At 43.2% G+C, this 23,272-nt stretch overlaps 2 protein-coding genes across 2 annotated transcripts in view; both read right to left on the reverse strand.

Annotated features, from left to right (window-relative positions):
• The window catches only part of si:dkey-100n23.5 (cyclic AMP receptor-like protein A), a 49,013-nt gene extending 30,977 nt beyond the window's left edge, over window positions 1-18,036 (reverse strand). The window contains exons 1-9 of the mRNA XM_035175063.2: window positions 17,853-18,036; window positions 15,292-15,344; window positions 13,875-13,929; window positions 12,816-12,872; window positions 12,648-12,708; window positions 10,127-10,214; window positions 6,893-6,982; window positions 6,292-6,330; window positions 1,295-1,373 (exon numbers count right to left, since the gene is read on the reverse strand). Coding sequence (XP_035030954.2) covers window positions 1,295-1,373; window positions 6,292-6,330; window positions 6,893-6,982; window positions 10,127-10,214; window positions 12,648-12,708; window positions 12,816-12,872; window positions 13,875-13,929; window positions 15,292-15,344; window positions 17,853-17,933 — 603 coding nt within the window. The 5' untranslated portion in view covers window positions 17,934-18,036. The remainder of the gene's footprint in view (window positions 1-1,294; window positions 1,374-6,291; window positions 6,331-6,892; window positions 6,983-10,126; window positions 10,215-12,647; window positions 12,709-12,815; window positions 12,873-13,874; window positions 13,930-15,291; window positions 15,345-17,852) is intronic.
• Window positions 18,037-21,046: 3,010 nt separating this feature from the next.
• Window positions 21,047-22,725, reverse strand: mid1ip1a (MID1 interacting protein 1a). Its single transcript, XM_035175139.2, has one exon. It carries the CDS (start codon window positions 22,415-22,417, stop codon window positions 21,905-21,907), a length of 513 nt encoding a protein of 170 aa, XP_035031030.1. The 5' UTR covers window positions 22,418-22,725; the 3' UTR covers window positions 21,047-21,904.
• Between the last annotated feature and the right edge of the window lie 547 nt (window positions 22,726-23,272).

Consider the following 23,272-nt stretch of genomic DNA (forward strand, 5'->3'; position numbering starts at 1 on the left):
TCATTCGGAGTGTGGCTTTAGCCTCGTTCTCTCTTCCTCTCTTTCTGTAATTGATTAATAATTTCAAAATCCCACACACACAGTGTTGCAACGCAAGTCTGCTGGTGGCCCCTCCAGTGGCTTTTTGGCTACATTGTGGTGGTGTAAGATCGGGGGGAATGGCAGCAATGTGAACTTCATGGAGTGCTGCCTCTGGGCTTCTGCTGAGCTCGGAGCCAACACTGGGAGATCAACTAATTGGTTAATTGATTTATCAGCAGATTAGTTGCTCTGGTCGACACTTAAGTGATTGAAATGTCAAAACAGTGAAAAGTATCCGTCACAAAAAAAAAAAGCGACGGTGAAATTCTTCAAAATGTCGAGAAAAAAAATCTATATAAAAATAAAAGGTAATGAGTTTAAGTTAAAGAAGCCACACTTTTACTTTGAACACACAAAATGTCAAAATATGAAAATAATTCATTTGAAAGGTAATAGATGATATTTACAGACATAGAATTATCATTTCCAAATTTGCTTCCACCCAGTGGCATGAAAGACGACATACAAACGTGTTATTACCTATGGTTATTACAGACAAAAAAGTAGATGATCTGAAATATCAGTGGCTTTAAAGATTGTTTAGGTTCATTATGACTTGGATCTTAGTTTCATAGCTGTGGCTCGCATTCCCTTTGGTCGTTGTCCTGCACAAGTTAATTGCAAAGAGCTGGAAATGCAGTGAAGTTCACTAAATAGAGTCCAGACAGGTTTTAAACAAATCACTAGGGCAGCCATTACTCAAACGTTCTGCTGTAAATACGTATTGCAGTTCACAAACCAACTACCTGGTTCACCTTTGACCTACGTGTGTCTTGAAATTTACCTGAAATTTCAGTCGCTCAGACAACCTGTCTGTTTACATCCGGTTTGCTTATCTAAAGCGTGTGTGTGTTTTGCCAGGTCACCATGATCATAAATGTCAGCAACAGTGGATTCTAATCAGTATCATTTGTGAGGATCTCCACTCGTTACTGTCATTTACTTATATGGCAACAGATGATAGAAAACATGAATTGTATTTTATATTTTAGTTCTCACCCTAGTGCCAACTGTAAAATGATATATCACACGTAAAATTATTTTGGAGACCATCCCTCCCAGGCATAGAAATGTAAAAACAGGCAAGTGGCAATGCTGTCTCAGCTTTCACTGATGTCAGTTTTCTAAAAGGTCACAATGCATTTGGATTCAGCTTAATTGCCACTGTGTTGGGTTGCCGCCGCTGCCCACTGGACGCAGGAGGATCACTTACCCTCTTATTGGCCACGCAGATGATCCTAGCGTAGCAGCAGATCATCAGAAAGATGAGGCAGAACAGCGGCACGTACCATCTGTGAAGCAAAGACAGAAGCAGGAAGTAAGATAACTGAGTGTTATCAAAAGATCAGACCATTGCTGTTGTTTCGTCTGTGATGGTTGTTTTTCTTTAGTCCTGTTTCAGGAACAGGAAGTTTGGAGAAGACCAAATGGAAATTTTGCTTTTGTAAAAGCAAAAAACACATGATTTGATGAAATTTCTAACCCACAAGTACAAGAGCCAAACATCCTAATGCAGTCTATAACATAATGAAATGTAAAGGCATACCAGGTGTCTGGCCAAAGAGATCAGACCACAGAAAGTCATTAAATAAGATTCCCCCATCAGGATCATAACCTGAGGAGGCTATTGTTGTTAGATGTGATTTGTTCTAGACTGGGACAGCAGCTTGTTCTGATATGATGCTTCACTTTAATCGTTGTAACTCAGACATTAAAATAACTTTGCGGTTTTAAACATGAAACAACCCCCATATTTCTCTTGATGTTTCTAAAAACTCTTATTCTATTTTGGAAAAGTCCGATTGACACTAAACTGCGCATATAAATATTAACTGTATTTATGTAATGGTAATTGGTATTTACGTATAGCTGAGACTGTTTAACTGTTTGACACTGGGTAGAATTATTCTAACTGGTGGATGAGCAGCGGATGCACATAATCAGACCTGGCTCAGAACCTCTGGACCTTGCAACTCAGCGAGTATAGATGAGAGGCAGACAAAAAACAAAAGATAATGCCAGGAAAGTCACAACACCTGAAATGCATGGCATTCCTATGGGATGAAGGGCTGACAATGAAGAGAGGCACGGCGGAAGAGTAACATGTCAGGTATTTCTGAGCAGATGAAAGCGAGCAAGACGAGCGAGGGAAACAGGGTGATGGGTGATGGCTTTGTTGGAATGGGAGCCTTGTGTTATGCAACCTCTGGGGAGGTGATGTAAGCTCAGAGGAGTGTCAGCCTCTCCTTGTAATCACGAAACAAGCCTTTGTCTCACTTTGATCGACAAGTTCCTGGCCACCACTTCTCTGTTCAGCCTCAGTAACTCGGAGAAGTCACCCCAATTCCTCCTGAGCACCTGGCACGGAATGCACCTACGTGATAAGCATAATAGATTGTGCAGAGGAACAACACCAAGAGTAATTACAGGCCTGATCAGGATCCAGGAGGGGAACAAAATCTGACATTTAAAACAGAGTCTAAGTCTGTCTCTGACCCATGAATACAGGGACGCACTTAGTTTCACAGGAAAATGTATCGGGGGAAAAAATGTCATCGTTGTACCTGAAAAGTGCTAAAAATTGCATCTTTTAGCAGCATCTCAATGGGCAAATATTAGGTCCTTGGCCTAATTCAACTTCGCCCACACTTGTCATCAAAGCCTCCGGGTCGAAAGAAACTCACTTAGCGTTATAAATTAAACGTTTTATTGGCAGGGGAATCTGCGATGGTACACGCTTGTATACAGCAGGAAATGGGGAATGGCCTCTTTACACATCATGTTCCTTCACGTCTTGTAGGCGATGTCGATATACACAACCCTCTGTGAACAAGTGTGAGTGTGCACATGTGTGTGAGTGCACATGTATGTGCGCGTCCACACAGGTTCAATAATGGCATGGGACAATGATGAAAGCGTTTCAGGGGAGACCTGTGCAGGCGTCACCTCTGTGTGATTTAATAACCTGATCACCGGAATAAACAGCGTCCAATTACGCCAGCGCACGTCCCGTTAATGATGGAGAGACGGGGTGCGGGGGGTTGGCGGAGAGGGGAAAGGAGGGGGTGGCCTTTTTAACAATAGCGTGGAGGGGCTGCAAGGAAGAGAGAATGACGGGCGGCAGCTACAAAGTGCTCTAATTAGCATGATAACGATCTGCCATTAGAGTCCGCTGTGCTCTACAGCTGAGCACTACCCGGAGACAGAGAGAGAGCAAGAGGGAGGGAGCGAATTAGAGAGAGAGAGAGAAAGCGAGAGAGAGAAGGAATTAAATCGCGGCAGAGAGACAGAAAGGATTCGGAGTAGGCAGATGATAAAGGCGAAACGAGAATAGAGGTGAGGATGGAAAGATGGATGGATGATGGCAGATTGTGGGTCAGGACCAGAAAGCAGAAATAAGAAAGAAGTGCTGGGTGATTAAAAGACAGGGAGAGGGATAAGGTCACAGAAAGAAGGAAAGGAATAGCAGAAAAAGGCTGCAGCCGATAGATCGACTACGGAAGGATAGATAGAAAGGTGGATAAATACAGAGGGGGCTTCGAGATCTGGAGGAAAGTACAACAGCGAGCAAAGGTGGAAAGCCTGAAACTGGCAGAAAGAAAGATCATCACAGATTCAATCTCCCTGCCTGAGCCTGGCCTTCCCCCTGGTGCTGCTCTGAAGTGAAGAATGAGGCTTGGATGAAAGAGGCCTTAATTGAAGTGCTCGGTGGGAGATGAGAGTGCGGGTAGAGATCCAACTGTGCAGGGTTAGTGCTCAACTGCAACTTTGACCCACAAGATCCTACTGCTGAGTGAAAGATCACGATCTACCTGTTCAACCACTTACACAGGGACAGGACAGAAAGGGAGGATACAGAAAGATAAGAAAGAACATGGTGTTTTGGGGTGTGGCTCTACAGATGCACAAATGTTAAAGTTAAAAGGAGACAGAGCAAGAGAAAGGGGTCAATCTTACACTCAACGGAAAGCGGCAGAGAGATGTTAGTCTTCACCACCTGGTGGTCATGTGGAATGTTAGCCAAATGATGGTGTTGGATGAAAGGTTAAATGGGCCACCAAAGTTACATCAATTCATCCTGAGGGGAACATGAGTGTTTGTAGCCAAAAATGTCAAACTTATTGTGACAATCATGGAAAACGCAAGTGGGCGTCAAACTGCTGTTATGCTTGATGGATTGGTCATTGTGCACACAACTGCGACACAAAGCCTTTCCCTTTCATAAATGCACTTGAGGCGCAATGCCTCTTGCAGTCCTTTCCTAAATGATAGTCGTGACGACTGATAAAAATACAACCACACTGCTGCGAAAAAAGTATAGAAAAAGAAGAAACACAAACAGAACAGTGTTGATACTGGTTTGTTTACTTTAGGCAAACCGCTTTGAGCTTGTGTGCGCTTCTTTTTCCACCACAATGCAATACAATTTCCCTCCGAGAGCCATCTGGGAATCTCTATGCTCTGTCATTAAGGTGTCTGGGGAGACCAAAATTATGTTTGTCCTTTCAAACTGGACAAAAACCTGCGAAGATTGGGCCATTTCCCTCAGAGACAAAGGCTCATGTGTGCGAATGACTCTGGAGTACTCCTAGGTATTTACTATCTGGTGTACACGCAAATTTTGGCCCCTTTATTGACGTGTTGCTATGACACACATCACGGAGGCAGTGAAGGCTTGTTTCTTCTGTTGGAGTCTTTGCTATTTCAGTCACAATTATCCTCCATGTCAAGCATGGTTCCAACACTGTTAAATTGGTGTAGAAATGTAATTGCCATAACGCTTCTTTCTACGGTTTACAAAACCTGTTTTCACGCACGTTGGTGTTTAGACAATGAGGTGTAAGAAAGGTATAGGAACGTCTGCACACAATTTCATGCCACCCATCCAACAGAGGCGTAAGTGTTGAACCAAATGCAGACTTTGCCATCCCTGCATACAGAACCATTCTGCTTGCATTACCGTGCTAATTATGTTAATCGCTTGTGAGCGTCATATTCTCTGTCGCAATGGGGACCTCTAAGAGCTGTGACTCAGCTAAGCCTGAGTGCTTCCAACTGCTGACTCAAACCCTGAAATTCCGCACCTCGATCACACAGCGTTGTCCTCTGCTTTCCATTCTCCTTCCTCTTTCATCCTTTTTCACATCCTCTTCCTCCTCATCCGAGCCTTCCCCGCCTCCTCTGTCCTGTCTGCGCGCTTCGCTGAACTCTGATGAAGACACACTACGGGGCGTGGGCAGAGACGAGGGCAATTTATTTCTCTGACTCTCCTCGGCTTCCCGTGCCAGTGTGCCGCTTTCCTGCTCGTGATGAGTAATTCTCCATCTCTCTAACTACACCCCTTATGTCTCTCCTCCCACCTTTTCCACTTTTCACCTTTAATGCTACAACCTCTGCCCTCCCGCGCCTCCCCCCGCGAGCAGTCAGCAGGGTGTGTGTGTTTGAGTGTATTTTTTTTTTTCCTCGACGGGTGCTGCCTTGGCCTCTAATCTCTTGTCTGGTTTGATGTAATTAGAGCTAATGAAGATTCCCTGATCCTGTGAGCAGCTCGTCCCCCTGGGCCACGACAGCATGGAAAACTAGAAAGAGCCGCAGAGCAAAGGAGCACTGATAAAAGAGACACAGGCTCGTTTAGCACAGCTGATAGCTATGTGTTGTTCTGCATGCGAGTCTAAGTGCGCACTTATTTGTTTAGAAAGATTGATTCCCTACTGAAACTGTGAGCAGCAACGCGGTTACCTTGGCTCGTGGTGAGGTATTGCCGTGTGCACGGGCACGGGGGTGTACGTGCGTGCATGTGTGTGTGTTTAAAAGTCTGCGCCAGGGGATTGGAAGAGCCCTTGCAGACTTAGGGCCAGTTGCAGAAAGCAGTAGACAGGCATAATCCTTCATAGCCGTCCTAAACACTTAAATACACAGTGTAGCAACTCCCCTAAATCTGACAAGGCAGAGGCAGATACAGACACATCCACACGCACCACACACACACACACACACACACACACACACACACACACACACACACACACACACACACACACACACACACACACACACACACACACACACCTTGGCCTTACACCAAGAGGGAAAAAACCCTGCAGGCTCCCCTGACATGCAACCCTTCACATTTCCCCGTGGAGACAGCCCTCCCCACTCCCTCCCCCAGTAGGGGAAGCTTTGATGGCAGCGCTGAGAGGGTCTACTTACATCCCAAATCTCCAGGCTACGTGATCGTCTGTGATCCAGCTGGGGGAAGAGGAAGAGAGAGAGAGAGAAAGAGGGAGAGAGCGGGGAGAGGGAGAGAGAGAGAGAGAGAGAGAGAGAGGGGTGAGGGGGAGAGAGCGATGAGAGGGTTACAAAAGGAAGAGTGTGAGCGGAAGAGAGACTTGTGTGACTGCGGAGGGGAAAAGCTGTGCAGCTGTAGCTATTAATAAGCCGAGAGTGGAAAGAGAGAGCCGAGCCTGGAGATTAAGGCTCTGTCCCAATTCTCATTCCACCTCCTCCTCTCCTCGGCCTCTTCCCCTTTTTCCTCACCCCCTTAACTACCCTCCAAACAAATAATGCCTTTCCTATTCACCGCAAGAACTGGGGAGTGAGAGAGAGGAGGGGGGCGTTTTGCTGTTCAAGGATGTGCTGATAATTGCCAATTTTTATCAAATAAAACCATGTGAGGGACAAAGCTCGGCTGGAGCTGGAACGAGGCCAGAGCTGTGGCCTTCTTGCAAAGTAAAGACATTTAACAGAAAATATACGGTCGCTGGCTCACAAACAAAATGTATGCTGTAGCTGGACTGTTGGCCGTACTCACCACCAGGCTCCCGCGGGGCCGTAGTAACCCTTCAGCAGGGGTAAAGAGGCCATGACCAGAGGGACCCCCCACGCCACCAGATGGTAAAACCTGATAAAGGGGAGACATTTATTTCATTATGAGCACCGAGTATAGGGAGCTATGCCCCTGAGAAAAGGCCCTATGACTAAATCAATTCTTTTCTACTTCAGTTCATCCCTCTCTGTTGGCACTCACATCGGGGTCATTTTTAAGGTACAGATCCCGATATGGCCAGACTGCCAATTACTCATGGTAATATAAACCATAATTATCCTCACTGTAGTGGAAAACATGATTTGCAGAGAAGCTGTCTGAAACAAAAACCACAAAAAGGATGCAAATTCTCACCAGGCTGCGTAAATTGTGTCATAAAAATATGCATATATGATATAAAATAGACTATTATCATAGATAAGGTCATAGAGGCAAAATGAAAAAAAAATTATATCAGAGATTTGCCATCTTAAAAGTTTGAAAAATCTCAATTGTGTGACGGTGTGTGTCTGATATATGAGGTGTGTGCTCCAGTGTCTTGGGCGTCAGTGTGGGCGTCGATACTTTATAGAGCGAAGAGTGTCGCCTGGTCAATAGAGTGGAAGTCCTGCCCTGACTTGTTCCAAGTGCGGTCAATCGAGCGGTGCCGACACAGCTGAGACATGCTCAATCCCTCTCGAGTTGTGCACCACACACACACACACACACACACACACACACACACACACACACACACACACACACACACACACACACACACACACACACACACACACACACACACACACACACACACACACACACACACACACCTTCACTGGGGCACACTGTACCCCCTCCTTTATGCCCCCCCATCTGATGGACAGCAGTGCGAGTGTGTGGGAGGTGGTGGAGGAAAAGAGATGGCTGGTGATTTAAATAGAACAGAATGGTGGGTGGGAAAGAGACATAGGAAATGTATAGATCCAGGGAGAGAGTGCGCTTAGATCGAACACAAGAGCAAGTGTGAGAGAGAGTGAAAAACAAGGTAGACGAAGGGGGAGAAAAAGGAAAAAGTGGAAGACCTAAAAACGAGGATGCAATCGAGCAGCGGAGCGAGCAAAAGAGCAAAGAGGACAGCGAGGGAGGGAGCGAGAGAAAGAGAGAGAGAAGGAGCGATAGAGGGAGAGAGAGAGTGTGTGGTGGTGGGAGGAGGGATACAAATGGTGAAATCAGTGCTTCCAGTTCATGGCGTGACGATCGGTGCAGGGAGGGGGTGCTTGTCAGGAAATCAATGTGGAGAGCTTGCAGACGCACACCGCACGCACAGACACACGCGCACACACACACATGCGCGCACACACACCAGACACACACACACACACCGCTTTGAGAGGGAGATGCCGAGGTCTGGAGCAGCGCACAACATGAGCCTAATGAGGCACAGCAGGACTGCTCTGCGCTCTGCATTTCACACACCTGCACGCACGCCAACGTGCAGACACACACACGTGCAAGCTCACTAGGAAATCTCTCCAGAGGCTCAATCTCATTTCTCACCACCTCACACCGCTTCTTCTTCTTACCCTCCGTCTTCAGCTTCGCCGCTATCTCTGTGCCCTCAGCGCACAGCACATTCAGTTTGCCTGAATCCATCCATCAAATACGTAAAAATAGATGCACGCGCGCACATACACACACACACAAACGCACTTCCCATCCTCTCTTGCATCCTCTTCAATCACTCTTAGATCATCCAGTCTCCCTTCTCCATCTCCTCTGACGATTTTTTGTTCATTCATAAACCATCACACTGTGCCGTCACTGTGTGTGCGTGCGTGCGAGAGGGAGGGCGGGAGGTTGTGTTCGGGGGCTGAGGGGTAATTGTGCATGCATGCAAAGCCACATACTCGCCTGCCGAAACACATACAGCTTATCTATGTGCAGTCAAAACACGACAGCCCCCCTGATGCCTCGTCCGCGCTTCGCTCTAACCTATTAAGTGCGGTGGGGTTTTTTCTCGCCACGTCATGTGCGACCAGCCACAAAGATAAAGACTTATCATCCTCCCACCTTACTCTCTCCGGTGTTACAAGAGGTGTGCAACCCATAAGCCTGTGAAGTGAGCTGAATTTGGCCTGCCCCCTTCTCCTCACCTATAAGGGCATCTTCTTCTGAGTTATAGTACTATTATATCGTCTGGCTTATTGCTAATCACTGCAGGGAAACCCCCACGGGATCGGGATGGGGATGGGGGTAGCAGACACACAGCTACGAACAATCGCCTTGACTTAGCACACAGCGGTGCTGCAAACTTGTTAAAGCTGCCTCTTTTTTCGCCCACGGAGCGCATTTTTTTTCAGACTGCATGTTTGTGTCAGAAAGCTCCGTGCTAGGAATGGAAAATGAGAAAATAGCTCACACCAACACAAGCAAATTCACACTCGCACTGTGGAGACTGCTCATGGGAGTTTGAGCGACAGAAACACAGCGCTGCAAAGCGTGAAGATGGGTGCGCACACACACTCGCTCTGAACGGCTGAAACCCACTCCCTTTTCAATTAGAGCGTCGGCTGGCTGGAACAGAAAAGGAGGAGGGGGAGGAGGAGGGGGAGGAAGGAGGGGGGCTGTCAATGCTCCGCGGGGAGACACATGCTCCGGCAGACCAAACACATGCACACACATAAACACACAAAGTGGCCACAACAAAACAAAAGACAAATGTACATTCAGAGGAAGACATACTAGCAGACGTATGACAGAGAGTGACTTATATGTGCACGCGACAGACAAACACTGTACTTAATACGTTGATAGTGGATCAACACAATAAAATAAGCAGGTAATTTAATAACTGATAGTTAAAACATTGTCAATTTTACTTTGTCTTTTTATAACTTTTAGTATTTTTAAATAAATCACACTTTAGCAAAAAAAAAATGATAAGCTCTTTTATGCAGTTTTTATGCGTTTTTGTTCTTATCGAGTTTTTGTTTTATTGTTTGCATTGTTTTCAGTGCATGTCTTTATCTTATTTTTTGTTCCACTTTTAGTTACTAAACCAAGTGTCCTTCTGGATGAATAAAGTTTTATTGTATTGTATTTTTACAATGAAAGTTATCTGCTGAATTTTTTTCCTGACATTTTATTGAGCAAATAATACATTTTAAATATCAGGGGAAGATGAGGGGGAAGAAAATATATTCATGAACGAAATGCAGCTCTAAGTTTCCTACTCACATCTCAAATCTGTTGGTGCTTATTTCTCGGACCAGGTTGAGGTACAGGTTCAAAGTGATGAGGCAAACCCAGGCCAAGGCGCTCCAGTCTGCGGACACACACACACACACACAGAAAAACCACAAGGTCAAATTACAACACTGGCCCCCGCCACCCAGCATGCACCTGCAAATGTGCATCCAATGTATGAGAGTGTATGAGGGTGTGTGTGAGTGTGTATGTATCTGTGTGTGCATGTGGCCCAATTTTTGATAAATGAAGGTCCATTCTGCAGTAATATGAGGGAAACCTGTGGCTCAGGGTGATGGATGAGAGGGGGGAGCTCGGAGAGAGATAATGATGAACTGTGGAAAAGCAGAAGGGAGATAGCGCCGGAGTGGGGGCGAGAGAGAGAAAGGAAAGGAAAGAGGAGGAGTAGAGTGAGCTGTGGAGAGGCGGGGGTGTGGGGGCCAACAGAGTGGACGAGATCCGAGGGTGTAAAGACGCCAGGAAGAAAACATGAAATGAAAAAAGGGAAAAGGAAGGTGCAGTCAGCAGAGGGGCGAAAAATATGAATGTATTTTACAGAGACAAGGAGGAAATTCGAGAAAGATCGCTTTGCTTTTTCTGCCCTCGTATTCAGTCCCCTTCCTGTGTGTGTGTGTGTGTGTGTGTGTGTGTGTGTGTGTGAGTGTGTGAGTGTGTGAGTGTGTGAGTGAGTTTCTGTTGACAGGACAGGCAGGGCCGGTAGTCACAATGATGGATTCTTTGAGTCGCGTACTCAGTTTACTCAGTTTCACAACACACCCACCCCACACACACATACACACAAATATACAAAGCACACACTCTTCTTACACTCAGGGAACCTTTAGGAAGAGCTCTCAGTGACTAAGAAAGAAGGAGGCTGGCCGTCAATGTCATCAACACAATAAATCACTGTCACCGTGATAGCGAAGCCGTCTTATATAACCAGGCAGCAGTCAGGGCTTCGCTTTAGCTCGAAAACACCACCTGTCCTGGTGCTGCCCCTGCTACCGTCTTCTTCCTCCGTTTCAAACACATTTCATAAAATTTTATTGGTCGGAGTTAAAAGCAGAGCTGTGCTTCTCAGGCTCCCACTAGACCTGACGCTTCGCAACAGAACAAAGTGCCTGTTCAGCCACTGTTTATGTACAGCCGTTTGTCCTCGGCGTGAGGATCCTCATGATAAACCGAGGTGACACGCACAAACCCTGCGGCAGTAACTCACTGCCCATTACCCTCTACCCATCTGAGTGTGTGTGTGTGCTTGTGTGTCTGTCTGCGAAGCAAAAGCAACAAAGGCGAAAACAAGCCTGGGTAAGTGTCGTATTAGCAACTGGTCTTAACTAAGAATCTTGGTGCTAATTAAGGCTAAAGGAGCTGTAATTACAGCAAATGCCAGCAATGCAAATAAAACCAGGATTTCCCATGTGAAAAAAAAACCTGTCTCATCAGTACAAATACACAGGATATAAATTACTATGATTAAATATAATGAAATGATGCAGTCCTGTCTTGTCATTGGAGGAAAATGATCTCCTCATACAGGAGACGGTGATGACACGCTGAGGAATCTGGTTTGAAGGCAACCCTATGACCTGCCAATAAGTAAACAACAGTGTTTGACTCCCAAGTGTTACACCATTACTATGGGTGGGGTTTTCTTAAGGTGGGTGTGTTGTGTGAATCTTCCTAAATAATGAACAGGTTTAACTGCCAGCATTGACAGCTAGTGAGCAGTATCAAATCACAAGCAAATATACACCCCTTTATTTTGAATAGGACACATAGGTTGAGTTGGTGACATAAATGCAATTTAAACTCTAATGCCCAAACCATCCACCAAGGCCCCGCCTTACAGCTAAGCCAAAAAAAACAATGTAGATCAGGAAATCATATCTCTAGTGTGGAAGAATGAAGGTTGATTAAAAAAAAAAAAAAAGAAGACAAACCAAATTGAAGCCTACTCCCTTATGAAATGTAAATCCACTAGATTCAATCCAGATTCTTAATTGGATCTGCATCAAATTGCAATTACATTTTCTGGACCTTTTCAGTTTTGTTAAGTACCAGCGTCCTGTGATTTGGGGAGATCAGTTGTCAAAGAAGATTTACAGGTGTAGACATTTACATTTTACAAAAAGTGGTGGACTCAAAAATGTCTCTTTTTGAAAATGTTGTGGATTTTAAAACCTTAGTTCCTTGCCCTTATCTCCACTTCTGTGGACCCCCTATTCTGCAGTGTTTTGAGATTATGTATGTTGTTGATTTGGCGCCACACAAATAAAACTGAAATGAACTCCACACCTTACATTCCAAAAAGCTCTGGATGAAAGATGTTATGAGCTGGAACAATCATTGTCGAGCCGCTTTTTGTTCCCAAGCCAGAAAACCCAACTGACAAAGCTGTATTATTTTCCACTGTGATATAGGAGCTCCTCAGCAGATGTCTTTGCTGGTGTACTCGTCTCTATTTTGCAAAGTTTGCAAGTGAGGAATTAATTAAATTAGGACTTACCAAAGTAAGTTAACCACCAGGCCTGGAAGTCACAAAGGGACCCCTCTGGTTGTGACTCACCCTGGGTGAAGGATGGACAGAAGAGCACAGACAGACATTTTTCACCAACCAATAATAAAAAAAAAAAGAATATTTCCACATTTAGTGAAACCGACTGGAGAAACTCACCATGACATATGCTACGCTGTCGAAAAAGGCGGCGACAGTCAGGCTGAGAATCATCTTCTGTACAGAGAAAATGAGAGAACGACATGAAAAGGGATGCCAGTGCATTTATATTCACACAGAGCGAGAAGGGCAAATCACAGATCAAATGATCACTGATGTGGCTGACAGCTTGGGATACGACGTCCCTGGTGACAACTCGCTGAACATATCACAGAGGGGAGAGTCTTCTTAATTCCCTCTATACAAACCGAACTCAATAGGTTTTTATGGAATAAATCAATAATCTGCCTGCTTCAGAATTTTAAAAGGATATTTGCTGTGAATGCCAGCTGTCACTTTTTTACTTGACTGTGACGATAGAGGTGGATGTGGTAGGTACATAAAGAGACACACAGAGCTTTGTGTCAATTTCTGTCCTCCAGTAATGACCCTGGCAAGGCTGCAGAGGAAGCGCTTAGATGGGGGACGAGGAGGAGGAGACAGAGGAGAAGAGCACGGGAGGGCCACAGAGCGCTAAAGACTATTGACTGACAGATAACCTTTGTGTGGAGTGGAGGTACGGAGAGGGTTTGTGTGGTGCAAGAGGAGGAGGGAGGAGGAAGGTAAGGCCACTGCTTTCGACCTGGTCTGAAGGTAATAGGATCCATCAGAGCCCCGTGTTAAGCTGTCACTTATTTTCTGATTAGGAGGATAACGCAAGGCACCGCTAAACCTGACAGACCCGCTGGACCAGCTTCAAAAACAGAAACCAGCTGCAGAGTTCACAGTGTGCACGCTCAACCCCACACCCAAATGTATGGAATGTAATGTAGGATAGGAAAATTACCACAAAAAAAAAAAAGACTAATGTAAATCTCTTCATTTGAAAAGAGGAAAAAGCAGAGGACGGAAGTCCACGAGTCACTTCACTTAACAACTGATCAATCTGTGCATTTTAATTGGGTTCAATTATACAAAGATTTACCAATGCTAATTGAACACATTTCCTGTGGCAACAAAGTATTAATAAATGGCAAACAAGAACGAAAACATACTGTACATTGTAGTGTGCAACTTTACCTGAGCCAAAGAGTGATATCTGCGAAGCAGCCAAATCACAAACAGCATGAAGAGACTGAGGAGAAAAGACGACAGCAATGAAATGTTTCTTGTTAATTGCAGGGGTCAGTAGAATGTCACTCAGTAGAGTAGATATCTCGGCCACGGCCCATAAGTCCCCTTTAAATCCATCAGGCTGCACCTAATTGTTCACATAGATATCAGTGCCCTAAATGTGCCCGGCTTTTTCAATCAAGATTCATTAATTATTCACTGTGAAAGTAGTAAAAATGTTGAAAAATGTCCTATCTTGCAATGTTAAAGACAGTGGAAAAAATTCCTGGATCTGCACCAAAATTTAATGGGTTCTTGCCCGACCCATAAAACATCCTTCCACCAAGTTTTGTGTAAATCAGTTCAGTTGTTTTTGTGTAATCTTGCTTACAAACAAACCAACAAACAAACAGACAGGGCTGAAAACCTCCACAGCAGAGGTAACAATTTGAGCAGGACAGGGTGTTAACTGCTGATTTACTTATTGCACATAAATGTATCATAAGACCTAAGACACTAACAGGCTCCCTTACAAACTTTCTTGCTATTGTTTAGTTTGCAGTAAGATCCCTAGTCTGCCTGTTTTGACTGAAACTAATGAAACGTGTACGTGTGTCAGAAAACCTGCCAAAGACCTGCTTAGCGATATGTGAAGGGCTGAATCTCTGCCAGAAGGTAACCTGCGTGGAAAGATATCGAAGCCAGCGTGTTGACGTGCAGTTTATCAAATGTCTATTAGATGCTACGTCCAGAATAACAACTGATGGTTGAAACAAATGGGAACCCTCAGAGGATTTCTTTGCAATAATGAATAAACGTTTACCAGCAGAGATAATAATTTCCCTTGTAAGTTTTTTAAAAAATTAATGTTCCATTAAACTGATGGAGAATGTCATTCTGTAGTCGATAGCCTTGGGCCTGAGTTAAAGACACTTCATTGAGTTTCATTAGAAAACTAGCTTTTAAATGCAAATCTTAAGCTGATAATTCTGTAGTTACATTCACCACTTTTGATAAACCGGATAGACTAAAAATAGATGTAATTTACAGGACAAACATTTCTAACAGGACAAGGTGTGGCCAATAAAAAAAAACTGCAAACCACATACGCTGAAACTAAAAACAGACTTGAATGAGCACATCAGAGACACGGCCTCTTATCACTATTCACAGAGTTAGTGTAAAGGACCATTTACATGATACATTTACATCGCTCAACCCTAATGTCCAGAGTTTAGTGAAAGTTTGAACGCAACTCATTGTAGACAGAAATTTGTCAAATATACAATATGTCAATATATCCCTAAATTATACTTTGTTCTGATGTAAAATAAAAGTGAAGGACACATGTCAAAACAAAGAAATACTATGAGGAAATATTTACCATCCTGCTAAGGAGATGGTGCCTGTGGCTCGTTTTACTGTTAAAATCACCACCTGTAAATCAGAAACAACACATTATTAATAAAAACAACATACTTATACATACTGGGTGATATTTTTGTCTGACATGAGCTGTGGAAATTTGAAAGTGTCATTATTTAAATAAGTTTAGAAATAACATGATTGACAGGACTGCCTCTTGTTGTGTTGTGTCTTTTGTACGTGCCTGAAAGCACACGTGAAGTTAAAGGAAGTTTTTTTTTTTTTTAAATACTTCCTGATTTGCATCTGAGGTGTTGTTGAATCACCTCCACATGCATTTCACCCATTCCAACCCACTACATAGATAACACAGACTGCTGTTATAAGAAAGCTGAATGGAATGATATACTGACATGCCTGTGTGTTTACCGGGCTAGAACCTGACACACTACATACTTTGTGCAAAGCCACATTCAACCTGAAACTGATCGAGCTACACTCGGAGAGGATATGAGAAAAGAAAAGTAAAACAAAAGAAAGAATGAAAAGAGAAACACATACAGGAGTCAGTCCTGTAAGTATCAGAGAAAAGAAAGAGAGAAAATGGCCTTCCACACACGCTGACTGACATACACCTCCAACCACTGACGAGTCACAACAAAGAGCTACCTGTCATTTGTCTGGTGACCTGCATTTAGCTTTGTAAGAACAGATGCTGTTGTCTGTAGAAATCAGAGACATCTATTGCCTAAAACATGACAAATGTAGTGTAAAATAAGATTTTATGAAAAGATCTGATTCACTGAAGAGAGTATCCCACCTTTAACCAGAGTATGACTGGTTTAAGTACTTTTGAATGATCGTTTCCAATATGGAGCAGCAGTGGTGATAAAAAGGCTCTAACTTTTCACACTTTGGTATAAAATGTTTTCATGAATAGTGCATTAGTGATCTTGGCTTTTGAATTGTTTATTATGTGACTTTTGGAAGAGGGTTTTTTCTTCATGTCACAGAAATGGATCATATTTATCTTGGGCAATATATACAGTATTAATACAAGATGATCCAAAGAATAAGCAATGACCACCTTATGTAGTCTTATAGTATAAATGAAGACTAGACTGTCAATTTCAAATGTGTAAAGTATTGGGGCTGCAACTAATGTACAGAACTCAATTAATCTACTGATTATCTTCTAATTTGTTTTTAAAAATTTCAGAAATTCCTGAATAAAATTCCTGCTTTAATATTTTAAAGGTTGAAGTAATGTGATCAGATTGCTTGTTTAGTCCATCCATTAATCTAAACCCAAAGAGATTCACTTCGTTATCACAAAAAATAACAAATCCCCACAATTAAGAAGCTCAAACTGGGAAATGTTGCAGATAATTAAGTGGTTAATAAATCGAAAATATTCCAGATTGTTTTTTGGCGATTGACTAATGAATTTAGTAATTCATCATTTTGGTCTTGGTAAATTCAGTCTAGATATATAAACATGAATCCTGAATCTCAACTTAAATCTTAGCTAAAATTACAAAGAAAAGAGGGTCTTGCGTGCATGTTATCAGCTGACTAGTTTACCTTCATTTGACTTTAAGTGTTTGACTTACTTAGTATTCTTCACTTGAGTGAATGAGCATTCGTATTTTGCCAATACTTCAAACACATAATGGAGAATAAGGACAGTGGACTCATGCCTGAACATTTTGTCTTTCATTTTCACAAAAAGTGAGCTGCAAAACTGGTATCTAGGATAGTCGGAGAGTCTAAAACACTGATTTATTGCATGCGTTTGTGATCGATTGTTAGTCACTAAAGGAGGAATCTGGGCCCTTAGCAAGACGGCATTACTGCAGCATTCCTCCTGTGATATTTGAGCCCACAGAAGGGATGATAACACGAAGCCCTCAAGCTGCTGACATGCAAAGATACTCCTTCTCACATAAACAGACTCTGTCACTCTAATCTGAAAAACTTTATTCAGCAATCATTGATCCAATCGGTGTATTTCCTGACACAGTTATTGGGAACATAAGGGAAGAATTGAGCAGGTTAACAATCACCTTTTTACACTAATGCAAAAGATGGAGAATAAACCACCTGTAAATTCAATGCAATCCAGTTTTTTTAAAAGAGGAAAAGCAATTAAATGGTCTGTTTTTGTTTGACAAATAATATGTAGAAGTGGATTTAAAACATTACCAAGGCTTCTAACACACATTTGGGGGAAACAAGTGGCTCAAAAGACGTGAAGTTGTTGCTTTAATGTTTTCGTTAGCTTTAAGCAAGCTACTGTGTCGTAGGGAACATATAACGTTATCTCATATTCAACAGGCTAATAAACAGCTAGTGAGCCTGTTGAGGACTGTATCGTAACAGTTGAGCCCGGGAAACAAGCTAACCGCTAATTATCGCTAAATATATCGATCACTTGTTAACCCATCAGGCGCAGTGAATAATGACCTATTCCAGCCATAGCCCTGAGGTGAGCCAACAGTGACACGTTGTGAAGCTAACTAGCTGATTAGCCCCGAAGCTAAAAAGAAAACAGAGCACACAGTGACGTTGGCTACTCACGCATCGATAGTCTTCGGAATGTGTATTAAAAAATACGCAGCGCGAATCGTTACTTGTTGACCGTGTATCTACAGTGTCCATTTTTACTCAAAGTTATTTATTTTTAAATGATTTCGCATCAGTTTGGTTTTGTTTTGCTGTAGCTTCACTTGTACTTCCTGTTTCTACGGCGCGCACGCAGGGACAAAATAGAACAGTTGCGCGTTTGAGTCGAAGTGTCGTCAGCGAGTCAGAAGACTTGAGTTGTATAAATGTTACTTGTGTATTCCTATGTTTTGCTGCTGTATACCTCTACAACCAGAGGGGAATATTATAGCTACTTTATTGTTACTTGACACTACTTTCAATTCCACAAACGTATGATGCATTGATGATTTCATAAAATTCAAGGCAATGATACAGATTAAACAGGTCAACAGTGTGTTTAAGCTTTTTCTTAACTTATTTTTTTCCTCCACTTACTGTAACATTCAATACTCTTTGTACTCAATACAATATAATAAAATATCATGCCGCACAATGAATACCACTTTTTAAAAAAAACACATATTCTAACAACACCTACTTTTTACATACATTTATTGCACCTATATTGGTTTATTTTTTACTAATACCAAAGCATCAGTTCATCGTCCAGGGATTCGCTGCTTAAAAGTTAAAAAAATCCCAATGTTCCCAACTTGAATAATATCTTGTCGATGGAAACAACAACACACGAGGCTTTGCATATTAGCAATGCCTCTGGTATTCACCTTAAGGTTACTGATAAGATAATCTATTCTCTATGTATTTTTAGAAACTCGTAACTTCATGTGAAGTCGAAAACAACAAGGCATGTTACGTTTTCCCTAAATGCAAATAGCAGTGTGGCTGCATTGCCTGAGAAGAGTCGCAATCAGATAGAAAAAGGAATTTAGAAGGTGTGTCGCTTTGAAGATGGTTGAGAAGTTTTGCTCGACTTGAAATATTTTTCTCCGACTTGATTTTAAACACACCTTGTGAAACAGCTTTAGCCTGATAAGAGAAACTGTAAAAAAAAAAAAAAGAAAACGATATTAATGTATGTTATTGGTCATTATAAGTATTAACCTATATGTCCAACACATGGCAATAAATTAAAGAAGTCTTTGCTAAATGTAATGTATAATGTGGTTGTAGTGTACAGCATATCAGTAGGATATTAGGCTACATCTAAAATCAACTTTAGGGCCAAGTGATCTCTTTCCACCATAAAGAGCAACATGGACCGCTTGTCGAACCGAAACTCCGGCTGCATCCATTTCCCTCGGTGGCCTTTGAGTCTGTCACTGTCAGTTACAATGAACTTCTGTTATTTTCTGTTTTCCACTTGGCGAGATATTACATAAAACCAGACATGCATGCATGCACACAACTGAAATATAGTCTCCCTTCTTTGCGCTAACTTTAAAATTCGATATAAATGCAAAATAAAAAGCAGAATTATTGGGTGCCGTGCACACTTGCAATTATATAAACTGTCATATGTATTCCCAGCCTAAAGAATATACAATAAAGTGTTGAGCTGGTTAAAATCGAAAATAAATCGAAAAGAACACCAAGTTCAACAGTTTCCCTCTGTTAGTTTAGTAAGAAAGTTCAAGTGGTTTAAGGTATTGTCTCTTAAACTTAACTGACAGGTAACATTCCTCACCTGCAGGCTCTTGAACCCTTCCACCCTCTGAAGTTCAGTCTCAGCCAAGACAACTTTGTTTTTAGTGTCATAAGCTTTTTGCGCCTTCAACAGAATGCTGTTCAACCACTAATAATGACAATGACACTCAGAAGACCTAATACCTCCACCAAGGCACAACAGACCCCTTGAATTCTACCCAGCTGCACCAAACTGCACACACATAGATATGAATCCCCTAAATATGCCTGAATCATGAAGTATTCTCTGTAAAATCTGTAACAATGTCGAAAAACATCGCACATCTCGCAATGTTAAAGACAATTTTTTTTCCTGGATCCGCCGCTGATCCTGATCCGCTCCAAAATTGAATGGGTTCTCTGCTGAGTCATTCCGCATCCTTCCACCAACCTTCTTAGTAATCCAGTTGTTTTTGTGTCATCTTGTTTTCAAACAAACCAAAATAAACCAACCAACAAACCAATGGACGGAGGTGAAGACATCTCCTCCGTTGCAGAGGTAATACCAACACAAAATCAAAGAGTCATATCCTGAAAGTAAACTTCTGGAGGTGAAATGTGCATTACAACAACAGCACCAGCAACAGTTGTGACAGACTCTTTGCAAGTGTTTACGTTCTGTCTCTGCACAGCAATCATTACATCACCCGTGTGACACGATGGATTCAGAGACACGGCAGAGAAGAGATGCAGACAATCGTGTTTCCGTCCTGATGTTCTGTCTGACATTTTGTCAGTTTATTCTTTAGAACCTGGTTCTCTGTGAATCTCTGAATTGCTGCCCACATCTCAGATTGTTTTTCTGCAGTGAAATGATTGTTCATTCTATTATTAAACTTCCAAGAAACCGTATATAACAGTGTTTTGTACCTCCGCCAATGTTTTCAGCTATGTCTGTTTGTTGGTTTGTTTGTCTGCAGCTGGATTAGATTTAAAGCAACTGATTCACACCGAACTTGGCGGATGGGATGGGGTGTGAGATCTAGGTCCCAAGGAATGTCATTGTGAGACATTATCTGCAAATATCCCAAGAAACAATGTAATAATATTGTAAAAAAACTGTCATATTTAAGGTTGTTTTTCCTTGGCCGTGATAAGGGGCAAGTTAGAAAAAGGGTGGCTGTGGTTGAGGGGTAGAGCGGTCGTCCCCCAACCAGAAGGTCACGGTTCGATCTCAGTCTTTCCCATCTGCATGACAAAGTGTCCTTATGCAAGATACTGAACCCCGAATTGCCCCTAATAGATATTGTAAGTTGCTTTGGATAAAATCCTCAGCTTAATTATATGTATTGACAAAACAAATATGAAGACTTTATGTAAAGAAACATAACGATATTTAAAGATGATGTTTGTCTAGCTTGTATTTGGGGTTAGAGGTAGCAAAAATGTTAAATGGCAGGTACACCCTTCATTATCCCTGCAAGCAGAAGCCCGGAATGTAAACGTGGTTTTGGTCCTTGTTTTTGTGCTGTTTGCTCCCATTTTTTGAATCCATGAAAAACAACCACACACAACAAACGTAGTATGTTTAAATAAAAGTTTTATTTTGTAAAAACTAATATTTTCAGTACAAAATTGTCGCAGAAGGTGCATACAAAAACGTTCACTCACTCCGACAGATGGACATATCCGGTAATACCTCAGTAATGATAACATAAATGACAATAACAACATTGCATCTCGTGGAAACTCTTCATTATTCTTGTGCTAAAAGAATTATCAGTTGATTCCAGTTCATTGACCATGTAGGACAGTGGGAGATCACAGGCAGCCGCAGTAGCGTAAGCATATGCCTCCTTCCATGCGAAGCACAATTTAAAGAAACAGATGCATTAAATTTGGAGAAGCACAAATACATGTGAACACACTGACATCATCAGCTCCACAGTGGAGGAAGCTGAGTCTTTTGTCTGTATCCCCTCACTACACACACAGAGAGAGAGAGAGTGGGAGAGAGATAGAGGGGTGGCTAAAATGAATGGTCCTCCAACTTTGAAATGACATCTGGCTCTCAAACATGGCTCCAGTGTAAGGTAATAAATAATACATTAAATAAAATGGTTTAAATATGTGTTTCATCTGCGAATCACAAGAACTGAAAGGCATCATGTGCACAACACGCAGAGTGCAATACATTAAGGGGTTGGGTGTTGAGTACACAAGATGCTTTCTTCAAGATCAACACATCGACAGTCCATATACCACAGAGCAGACCAACACCATGTGGGCTGGTAGAGAGGAATAAACTGCCCCCGTTCTCTACCAGTCGTTTCTATTTGTCAGTACATGTAATCAGAAGTTATGGCAGCAGCAATAAGGCCTATTGATAAGTCCGCTCAGCCAGTCCAAGAATTTAAAAAGGGGTTTTCACTCAGTTTCTGTTACTGGCCCCATCCTCCGATACCAATCTCCTTCTTGTAGCGCTTGGTGAGGGAGTCGGCCTGCTGCGTGAGCTTGGAGAGGACACCCTGCAGCCCGGTGAGGTGGTACTGGAACTGCTTCTCCAGATCCTCGTCCTCGTCCTCTTCGTCCTCCTCGTACGACGACGAGGATGAGGATGAGGAGGAGGCGGAGGAGTAGGTGGACGTCGTGGAGTTCATGCGGCTGATCTTCATGGTCTCCTGTCGCCTCTCCTCGGCCGTGGCGCACCGCACGCCCCACTCCATGTCCGTGCGGATGGACTTGAGCAGCTGGTAGTAGCTGTACATGTCCCCCTCGTCCATGTCCGACTTCATGGAGCTCAGCTCCCGGTCCTCGTCCAGCGGGACGTCCCGCAGCAGACTGGGTACCATGACGGTCTGGTCCATGTTGTTCACGGCGCCGAGGAAGCGGTTCATGGCGGTGAAGAGGGAGTTCTTTTGGTTGTGTGTGTCTGTGTGTAGCTGCATCATCATCTTGGCGACGTTTTTTTTCTTCGACTCAGCAGCAGAAGTGAAATAGAGGATCAGCGTCTCCTGTCTTGTTATTGCTCCTCTGTGAGTGCCCTGCTTTAATTCTGAGCTGATCGGCTTAGCGAAGCGGCTGTGATGCTGCTGCGGGGATTGGCTGTCCGGTGAATCAGGCGAGCTGCGCTTGTCGATGGGCACGGTTCTTCAGTGTCCCCCCTTCGTGGATTGTTAATGTCTTGCTCGTTCTTTTCAATTTGTGGGAAGACGGGTGCGCCTTTATGCGCTTCAGGATTTGAAGGCGGTGCCAAAGACCTGTTTGTCAGGTTCTCCCACTGCAGCTGAAACCGGACCCAAATGACCTGAAATAGCACCGTGGAGGAGCAGAGGGGGTTTGGCACTTTTTCTAGAAGAGGAGTGGCTCCACATTGACAGTGGGGGGGAAAACAAACTAAAATCTCATGCTCTCCAATCAGTTTTAAGATTAATTTACCGGACGCTTTGCCGTGCGTAATTACGCACAGCAGCTGTCACTCCACTGCTCAACTCTCTCATCTCAAACTTCACTCAAAAGCTTACAATGCGAGTTTGTTCTGTGATTCTCCTGAAACAAGTCGCTTACATTACATCATCACATTCTCTTCCAGTGAGCCAGACAGAGAGAGCCATGCAGAGTGAGGCCCAGCCGAGCAGCCCGGTGCGATGAATATTCATTAAGCCATCAGCCCACTGCTGGTGCTGCCGGTGAAGCCAATCCGATGGCCCCGTGCGCTTCCGAGGCGGGACAAATCTGTGTTGGGGCCAATGGCGAGGCCCACTCATTTGCAGAATGCAAAGGCAACACGTGGTCCAGCTCTGGAGCCT

The sequence above is a fragment of the Hippoglossus stenolepis genome, chromosome 13, assembly GCF_022539355.2.
Source record: "Hippoglossus stenolepis isolate QCI-W04-F060 chromosome 13, HSTE1.2, whole genome shotgun sequence".
NCBI classification, from domain to species: Eukaryota; Metazoa; Chordata; class Actinopteri; order Pleuronectiformes; family Pleuronectidae; genus Hippoglossus; species Hippoglossus stenolepis.

What these genes read in the sequence shown, in the direction of transcription:
- mid1ip1a (XM_035175139.2), bottom strand. Translation starts at nt 22,417, where the DNA reads ATGATGATGCAGCTACACACAGACACACACAACCAAAAGAACTCCCTC.